At 47.5% G+C, this 9,329-nt stretch overlaps 2 protein-coding genes across 2 annotated transcripts; one reads left to right on the forward strand and one right to left on the reverse strand.

The window, feature by feature from the left end:
- The first annotated feature begins 1,798 nt into the window (after nt 1–1,798).
- MED31 (mediator complex subunit 31) lies at nt 1,799–6,718 on the forward strand. The gene is made up of 4 exons (XM_044456154.1): nt 1,799–1,865; nt 2,518–2,595; nt 4,109–4,205; nt 4,967–6,718. The coding sequence occupies exons 1-4, from the start codon at nt 1,856–1,858 to the stop codon at nt 5,160–5,162; spliced, it is 381 nt and encodes a 126-aa protein (XP_044312089.1). The 5' UTR covers nt 1,799–1,855; the 3' UTR covers nt 5,163–6,718.
- TXNDC17 (thioredoxin domain containing 17) lies at nt 6,376–9,121 on the reverse strand. Its single transcript, XM_044456153.1, has 4 exons — nt 8,893–9,121; nt 8,348–8,429; nt 7,483–7,558; nt 6,376–6,568 (listed from the first exon to the last, which is right to left on the reverse strand). The coding sequence occupies exons 1-4, from the start codon at nt 9,047–9,049 to the stop codon at nt 6,500–6,502; spliced, it is 384 nt and encodes a 127-aa protein (XP_044312088.1). The 5' UTR covers nt 9,050–9,121; the 3' UTR covers nt 6,376–6,499.
- Between the last annotated feature and the right edge of the window lie 208 nt (nt 9,122–9,329).

Consider the following 9,329-nt stretch of genomic DNA (forward strand, 5'->3'; position numbering starts at 1 on the left):
TGTGGTGGTGGTGGTGATGCAGAAGGAGGAGGAAAAGAGGAGGAGGGCCTTGCAAACAATTTCAGTCAAATGAACTCAAGTGGGTTTGGCTGGCAACATCAGCCTGTTTCATGAATGAATGGAACTTACAATAGCAAACGTGACTGGTTTGGAAATAAGCCCCTTTGTAGGATCCAGGGATGCTGTGATCTGATGGATTTGTATGTCTGAAGGAAGCCAGGATGACAGAAGGGGCCTGCTTGAAATGCTCTGTGAAGACAGCCATCACTGGCACATTGGTGACTTGGAAACACTGCTTTTTTCAATGCAGCTCAAAATCGTATTAGCCTTTTCTTTGGAGCCACAACACATTTCTGACTAATGCTGCCACTGCTGCTATAAATGTCATTGTTGATGTTTTGTTGTTGTTGGATACAGACCACTTTTCTTCTTCTGGCAAGGAACCCAAGGTGGGTTGCACAGCTACAGTTTATCCTAGTCTAAAGTCACCCAGTTTGCTTCATGGCTGAGTGGAGACTAGACAATCCAGATCCCCAATCCGACATTAACCACCGCACCAGACTAGGTCTCAGCTTGGGATCAACCACACTGATCTCACCTGTACCATTGCCAAGCCAGATATCCTGATCTGTACATTTGAGTAAGAGATATTGTACAATTTTAAGGAAAAAATCCTTCTGCTTTTTTTAAAACCAGGAAAGGGACATGGTTCAGTGGTAAGGCACCTGCAAAATGTCTCAGGTTCAATCCCTGGCAGCATCTCCAGGTAGAATTCCTGCTTGAAATCCTGGAGGGAAAGCCCTTGGTTGCTCCAAGACCAGTGGAGCAGTGTATCCACTCCTGGTTTCAGTCTGAGCTTTTAAGCACTGTAGACAGCCCTTTTAAAATGCAGACTAAACCGTGAAGTAGATATACTGCCCCACAGGCATTGCCCCCACAAAACTTTACAGAGTCAGACTAGGCTGAAGGTAGACAGAACAGCATGCCCCAGGTAAAAAAGGGGTTAGTCCAGCAGGTGGAGGGAAGAGCAGGCGGCCTTTGGCTAGCAAGGCTGAAAATCAGAGGCGGTGACGGTGTCACTACAACTAGAGCCCCACATCTTTCACTGGAGCCCCAGATCTCTGCACAGCCCTCTGTCCCGCCATCCTAATCCTCTTCCCCACCAAAAAGCGCAACGTGAGTTGAACGGTTCGCGTCCCCATATTGTAACCTCACAACAACCCTGTGAGGTTTGTTTGTTACATTTATAGCCCGTCCTTCTGCCAAGCGCTCAAGACGGCTTACAAAATTAATGGAAGCCATTATGGATTTATCAAAAATAAATCCTAGCAGACTAATTTAACCTCATTTTTTTTTAACTGGGTAACCTCTCAAATGGACAAAGGGAACACTGTGGACATAATCTACCTAGACTTTACCAAAGCTTTCGACATGAGATTCTGAAAAGCAAATTAGCAAAAACTGGACCAGATAGAAAACTATTAGGTGAATCCAAAATTGGCTGCTGAATCGGACACAAAGAGTGCTCATCAATGGCACCTTCTCAAATTGGTTGGTGGTAATTAGTGGGTAATAAGGTTCTAGGTAATAAGGTTCGTCAGCCTGAAATGATTATTTATGTTAATACAACTGAAGGCTAACAGGCCGGCCAGAGCTGGGGAGCAGCGCAGAGAGCGAGAGGGCGGGGCCAGGCGCGACCATCGCGGTTGCCCCGGCAACGACAACACGGTCGCCTCGCAGCGGCTTCCCGGCGTGCACCGGGCTGCGCCTCAAGGGCGCAGGCGCGGGCGCAGGCGCCTTGCCCGGTTGCCTGGCCGAGCGCCGCAGCAGCGGAGGTCGAGGCGGCCGTCGCATCATGGAGAGCGGTGAGTGCGGTCCAGGATGGGGCCTCCATCGAGGCGTGTCAGTGTGGCCCCCTGCCCTCGCCGCCGCTGCAGTAGGCGCTGCTCAGTTTAGAGCAGCTCGAAAGGGGTCCGTGGGACTCGCGGCTACAAGGTGCGGGCTGTTCCGGGAGGCCTGCTCGGGCAGGGAGCGCCAGAGGCCGCGGAACAAAAGGGAGCCTGTTCTGAGTGGGCAGCAGGGCAGGGACGAGTGCGAGGGCCGCTGGAGCAGCCTCTTGCGTGACCACCCGGCTCCGAGCGGTGCCGGCTCTTCCGGGCGTTTGGCCTCGGCGCTGCAGTCGCAGGGAAACAGTCGCCTACGCCGGTCCCCGCTGGCTCGGGGAACCTCCTGTGCTGAGGGGGTGTTACGTTTGCGGAGTACGGAGGCAGATACTCTAACGGAACGGAATGGGAACCATTTAAATGGATTAATGGACCCCACTGCATTCGCCGGACGATGTCGGTGCCTAATAATTCGAAGCTTGCCCGTTTTCTGTGCAGGCGAGGGCCTGCTATTCCTAAATGCTTACAGCTCTGTCTCAAGTGGTTTTAAAAGTAAACAAAAACAGCCAGCACATTATATCAGCCCATGCCATGTTGCATACTGTAATTTTTTTGTTTCTTTTTGTGGCTTCAGATGATACTGGGAATCGGCTGAGGTTTCAGCTGGAGCTGGAATTTGTGCAGTGCCTGGCGAACCCCAATTACCTCAATTGTAAGTACCTGGGACAGATATGTGAGTCAAATCCAAAACTGAATTAGGTGAATCCAAAATTGGAGAGTGCTTATCAATGGCACCTTCTCAAATTGGATGGTGGTAATTAGTGGGGTGCCACAGGGTTCAGTCTTGGGCCCAATGCTCTTAAATATCTTTATTGATGATTTGGATGAGGAAATACAAGGAAAGATAGACCAATTTGGACCAATTTGCAGATGATACAAAACTAGGTGGAATAACAAACATCCTAGAAGACAGAACGAAGATCCAGGGCAATCTTGATAAGCTTGAATGCTGGGCTGAAAGCAGCAGAATGAGATTCAATAAGGACAAGTGCCAAGTCCTCCACCTAGGAAAAAGAAACCAAATGCATTGATACAAGATGGGGAACACGTGGCTCAGCAGAACTAAAAAAGATCTCAGAGTAATTGTGGATAATGGGCTAAATATGAGCCAACAATGCGATGCAGCTGCTAAAAGGGCTAATGCCATTTTAGGATGCATTAACAGAAGTATTGCTTCCAAATCACTAGAAATAGCAGTTCCCCTATACTCCTCACTAGCCAGACCTCATCCAGAATACTGTGTCCAGTTCTGGCACAAAGATTTAAGAAAGATGCAGGTAAATTAGAAAGGGTTCAGAGAAGTGCAATGAAAATGATCCAGGGTTTGGGAATACTGCCCTGTGAGGAGAGACTGAGGGAACTGGGCATGTTCAGCCTTGAGAAGAGAGGACTGAGGGGGGACATGAGATCCCTCTATAAGTACCTCAAAGGCTGTTACAAAGAGGAGGGTCAAGATCTCTTCTTGCTGACACCAGAGTATGGACATGGAATAATTGATTCAAGCTGTGACAACATAGAGCAATATGACAGTGGAACAAGCTGCCTAGAGAGGTGGTGGGCTCTCCCACACTGTGTTTAGTTGCAAAGTCGTGCCTGACCCATCATGACCCCATGGACAACATTCCTCCAGGCTCTCCTGTCCTCCACCATCCCTTGGGGTCCACACAAGCCCACACCCACTGCCCCAGTGACTCCATCTAGTCCCCTCATCCTCTGCCATCCCCTTCTTCAGGGTTCTCCCACACTAGAGACATTCAAAAAGAAACCGGACAACCACCTGAATGGGATGGTGTAAACTGGTATCCTGCAACAGCAGGAAGTTGGACCTGATGGCCTTCTTGGCCCCTCCCAACTCTGCTATTCTAGGATTCTGTGAAAGGCAGTTGGGCTACAGGGCGGATTGGACAAAAAAGGAAACACCCCAGGGACTGAGAAAACAAACCAGTTCATTCAACTGTCTGCCCAACAAAACTATATGGACCAGCTCTCACTTTCCGAATTGCTCTGTAGCAACTTCTTTCCTTTGGATAAAATGTGGGATTAAAGATTTAAAGGGGGGGGGGGCGGTGATTGACCTTTGTCCTGGACTCTTAGTCTGTGTTTCTCTAAAGTGGGAGAAATTTATAAACAAACTGGGAAAAGCCACTTTAATATTTTTTTTTCAGTTCTTGCCCAGAGAGGATATTTCAAAGACAAAGCATTTGTAAACTACCTAAAATATTTGCTGTACTGGAAGGAACCAGAATATGCCAAATATCTAAAGTAAGTGTTATCATTGTGTTGACATTGCCTTGAGCTCCAGAAGCACATGGCACACAGCCCTCCTGGAAGCACACTAAATAGGAATGGTGGAACTGAATGTAGAGAAGGCCAAACTGTGATTCTTTATTTTCCCAACTGTTTCTTTGAGAAAATATACACTGGCCTGGTTCACATAACATGGCGAGTCCGAGTATAGGTTGAGTGTAGCTTGTTGTTAAACTGGGTTGCTGTGGTGTTCATCTAGCTGCCCTAACAAACCATGGTTTGTTAATTGCAAACAAGACATAGTTCAAAGCCCAACAGCAAATGATGGGTTCTCTTTCTGGGTTGTGTGTGGTCAGCAAACCATGATTTAGCAATGTGGCTGGTTTCACACAACAGAACAACCCTTGATTCAGTGACAACCCACACGTAAGTCATTCTCTAGCTTGTCATATTGTTTGGCTCCGGCTACTCTATGGTCAAGCAAAAGGCTTATGCCTCATGTAACCTGAGATCCTGGATAGGCCATAGATTCTGTAGATACAAAACAATCTTTTAATTCTTCTAATCACCAATTAATATGCATGCTTGTTTGCTCAACATAGTATTTCGAAACATGATTTAGATTAAGTGCCTTGGGAATTTAGATTGCTTTGATTTAAATCAATCTCACCGGTGTGCAGAATTGAGTGTTTGTTTGTTAGTTTGGGGATGGCCAGAGGGAAAGGTATTCCAAAAAGACATTGCCCTAAAGCACAAGTGGTCCTTCTGTCGTAAAGGTACCCTCAGTGTCTACATATGCTGGAGCTGCTCCAGTACGAACACTTTCGCAAAGAGCTGGTGAACGCACAGTGCGCCAAGTTCATCGATGAGCAGCAGATCCTCCACTGGCAACACTACTCCCGTAAACGGATGCGCCTCCAGCAGGCTCTGGCAGAGCAGCAGCAGCAGCAGAACAGCACTTCGGTCAAGTGAGCCGTTTGGCACCCCAAGAACACTGCTCGCACACGCAGGACTTTGTGGCCTCAACCCGGGATGCAGCTACCTGATCTGAGCAACTGCACTGGTGAAATGTTGTTGTCTGTGAAAGCTTGGCAGCTTGCTCGGTTGGCTTTGGTTTTCCAGAGACTGTAGAAGTTACTTCTGAAATGTGTAAGATGAAATTGCCAGCTCTTGTCCCAGCTGAATTGAAGGGAGTAATTGCGTTACTGAGGGACTGGAGCAAAATGGTAGTTTGGGAGCATGTGGTAATCTCTTGTGAAGTAGAAGTGTGTGGTTATTTTTCTTAGTACACTGGTTGTGGTTGGGGATAGCGAATAGAAATGCCAAGTTGGCAGAAGGTCCCGACTTTCTCTTCCTTAGGAGGAGTCTTGTGTCTGTAGTATGCTTTTTCCTTCTAGAATAACCTGGGCAGTTTCTGCAGTACTTGCCTGCCAGATTGCTAAGGTGATGAAAGCCACAGGTGTAAAAGAAGTGGCGACAGAGAACCACTTCTTGCTGGGCAATACAGAATGTAGAATGTTACGCAATTTTTAATCTCGAAATATTATTTACTCATTGGTGAGTCTTTGCTGCAATGTGGCACTAACTTTTGGAAAACCTTCTGGAAAAAGGCAGCTTCTGTCAAATTAGATGTTTTACCATAGTAGCTAAGCAGTCACTTAGACCATTGCCTCACAACCATCCATTCCTGTTGATTTTGATGCATGAACTTAAACAATAGCTCAACCCTCTCCACATACTTAGTTTTCCTGTGAGGAACTGTAATTTTCATGTATTCAAACTTACACATAAGTTTGCTTTAAGTCCTCCTCAAACTCTGCACCCATTTTCTGCTGCTTTGGTCTGGAAGAATAACTGCATTAGCTCTGGCTCATTCCTACCTTCTTCCTATTGTCTCTTTGACTCTGAGGGCAGGGAACTGTCTGTCTTTATAAAACCCTGTAAATTAACATGTGTTACATAATAGGATTTGCTTCTTTCTCATACAGTATTCTAAGAGGGAATATTGTATTTTTCTTTTGGCCTTTGAGAATGGCTTGATGAATAACCACCAGTGCACTGAGGCAGGGTTAAGAGACTTCTACACTGGCAATTCAGTTGGTTATCAGTTTCTCCAGATATACCCATAAGTGGGCGAACCAAGTTGTACTTCATAAGATACAATGGGAAAAATTATTCTGATAAATTGATTTGTAGGCCACAAACCCCTTTACTTGTACTTTAAGACATGATCATGGTCCCCTTCCAAATTAAAGCACATTGTACAGCTATTCAGCTGGTAGCAGCATCCAGATTAAAGCAGAAATAGCTCAGTCTTCTGTGAACAGCATCCTTACAAGCTCTGCTTTAAAGCACTCTTCTTCCACCAACTTTTGCATCTGGAATAGAAATTATAAACCTTAGAGAAGTTAAAAATACCATATGGGGCAAAGTCCTTGCTTTGGCATCCTCTGCTGTTTTGCCACACTTCAATAGTTTTGCACTTGTGGGTTTTGCAGTTTTCAAAATAAAATAGAAATATTGCCTAATTGTATTCCCAATCATATGCTTACTAAAGTTTATTTGAATGTAATGGAACTTAATTTTGAGTAAATATATGTATAGGGGAAGTGAAGCTTGCAGCTTCAGGGCTGTATTTCGTTTTGGAGATGCTCTCAGGAGCAGCATTGCAGTGCTAAGTGGAATCACAGACAAAATGGACAGTGTTGAAAAATTTACCTACTCTCCACCTCAAATTCTGTTCCTTACTACTTTTGTAGTGGGGGGCCGATCAACTCAAAAATAAGTAGGATAAATCTGCATGTATATTCAGAAGCAAGCAGAAATTCATCACTCCGCAGACTTTCAAATAGCTTCCCACGCACCAAGCCTCAGAATGTCCACTCTTGTAATGTACACTCAGAATGTAAGAGCAGACAGCATGCCTACTAAGAGGTAACAAGGACACAGCTCAGAAGGATTGAACTTCTCAGCATTTTCTAATGTTAAGTGGGGAAAGCATTTCTTTTCAATTGTGGAAATAAGAACTTTTCCCTTTATGGCAAAGGAGCAAGGGAAACTACTGCTGGATTCCTCAAACCTGATGGATCGGGCCACATTTCTTAGAATCAGCTGAATTGCTCTGCAGATGTGCATAGTTTTCAGAAGACTTTAGAATACCTTAGGGGTCCAAAAAGCCCATTTTAAGAATATGGAGGATCTTTTTGGACAATTCTTGAGAGAGAAGCACAGAGCCCCCTAACCACATAATGTCCATTCCAAACCATTCTTCATAAACTGCAAATATACTTACAGTTCCATATTTAAGTAGTGTAGGTACTCCAGTTAGTTTAAGTTTCTTTCTGAATTCATTATTGGGATCTTTCCAGCTATAGAAAAATAAAAATCAGCCTTTGAAGCTTTAAAAAGAATTAGATGCATTTATGCAAGTGTGCAGAAAGCTGTGTTCAGTATTCTGTGAGGACAATCTCCCATGATGGGACTGCTCTCCCCATCAAGGCTTGCCACAGAGTACAGAATCAAAATGCACCTTACCTGATTGAGCTTAGAAGGGCACTTTTGTTTTCTTCCCTCACGGCCTTTCATCTCAAAATGATTGGGAAGGCACAAGTATATGCCTGCAATCACTATTCACTCTCCCCACAACTTCCCACCCAAGATCAGTGTGATATTTATTTAAACTGATTAAACTTGATATCTGCAAGCACTGTTGCACTTCAAAGGAACTCGCATGATCAGCTAAGAGCATGTCTGTGTGTGGGGAATTCACATGCTATACAAAGAGAAATCTAGGACTTGTACCAAGCAGAGCAAGAAGCTGTAACAAATCACACTTGCAAATACAGTGTTACACTTTGAAGTGTATACCTAAAAACCATAAAGCATTAAATGGCCTTTATCTCCTGGGGCCATCTCCTAGATGCACTCCAAGTTTGACCTGAAGACTTTTGCTTCAGATGACAAGGCAAAGTCCAGCTGATAAGCGCAGAAACCTGCAGAGAGGTAGCTCTCACTAAAGCATAGCATTCTCTGAATATACCCTAAAAGGCAGCAGGGCATACTTTAGTCACATTGACACTGGTAAAGCATTGTGCTGCTTGCTGATCAGGAATAACACTGCATAGGCCTAACTACTTTGCTCAGTTCACCATACTCACTAAGTTCGATCTCCTACTTGGCAGTAAATGAACACAGACCCCTCTGGCAGATGTGGGAGTTCAGCCCTCACAATGGGTTCCGCTGGAATAAAGAAAAAGGAAATGTGCTGTGAGACCTCACAGGCAACACGAGCATTTGATCTTTGAACCTAACGCAACCCCTGCCACATACGAGGGGTGGGCAAGAAGATCTCCAGATGCCTTCCGGCTCCCGGTATTCTTGATCACGGGCCGTGCGGGTTGCCAGAGGCCTCAGAGAGAGAGCCCCCCTCTGCCCTCAGGACGCCGCTTTCTGCCTCGAGCAGCTTGCGTGCATGCGACCAGCCAAGGAGAGCAGCTTCTCTCCGGTCCCCCCCCGCCGCCATTTTCAGCCACAGTGGTCAACGACGGGAGATGCGCCGCAACAAAGCCAGAGAGCCCCAGGCGAGGCTTCGTCGTAGTGGCGGCGGCGGCCCCTTTCGCAGAAGGGCCGGCAGAGACCTGGCCAGGAGCCGCTCGCTGGAGAGGCCGGATCGGGCCGCCGCTTAGTCAAGCGAATGCCGTACCCTTGACGCAGTCCGGGCACCAGCTGGCGCCGCTGGCAGGGTCCTTGTTGCCGCTGAAGTAAGCGAAGACGCGGCCCTCTCCGCGGCGCTGGAGCTCCTGACGGGCGACGCGGTCGAAGTCGGCGAAGCCCCGAACAGGCACCTCCTCCCAGCCCATGGCGGCGGCGGCGGCGGCGGCGGCGGCGGCAGCGCGGAGACGAGACGATGGCGGCGGGAAGGCGAGCCGGAAGCGGCCGCGGGCAGGTCCCGCCCACCGGGCGACGGCGGCTGCGCGGAGCCAAAAGGCCTCGGGCGGCGTGTGGGGAGTGTCCGCTCCTGGCGCCGCTCGTTGGCGCCTCCCGGGGCCCGCCCGCCGCGGAGGGCCGGTTCCGGCCGCTGTTGGTTGCGAGGGGACGGAGGCGGCGCCGGTGGCCTGGCCGAGCGCTTGGCGAGCCTCG

The sequence above is a fragment of the Varanus komodoensis genome, unplaced genomic scaffold (genome assembly GCF_004798865.1).
Source record: "Varanus komodoensis strain SLA01 unplaced genomic scaffold, ASM479886v1 scaffold81, whole genome shotgun sequence".
Lineage (NCBI taxonomy): Eukaryota > Metazoa > Chordata > Lepidosauria > Squamata > Varanidae > Varanus > Varanus komodoensis.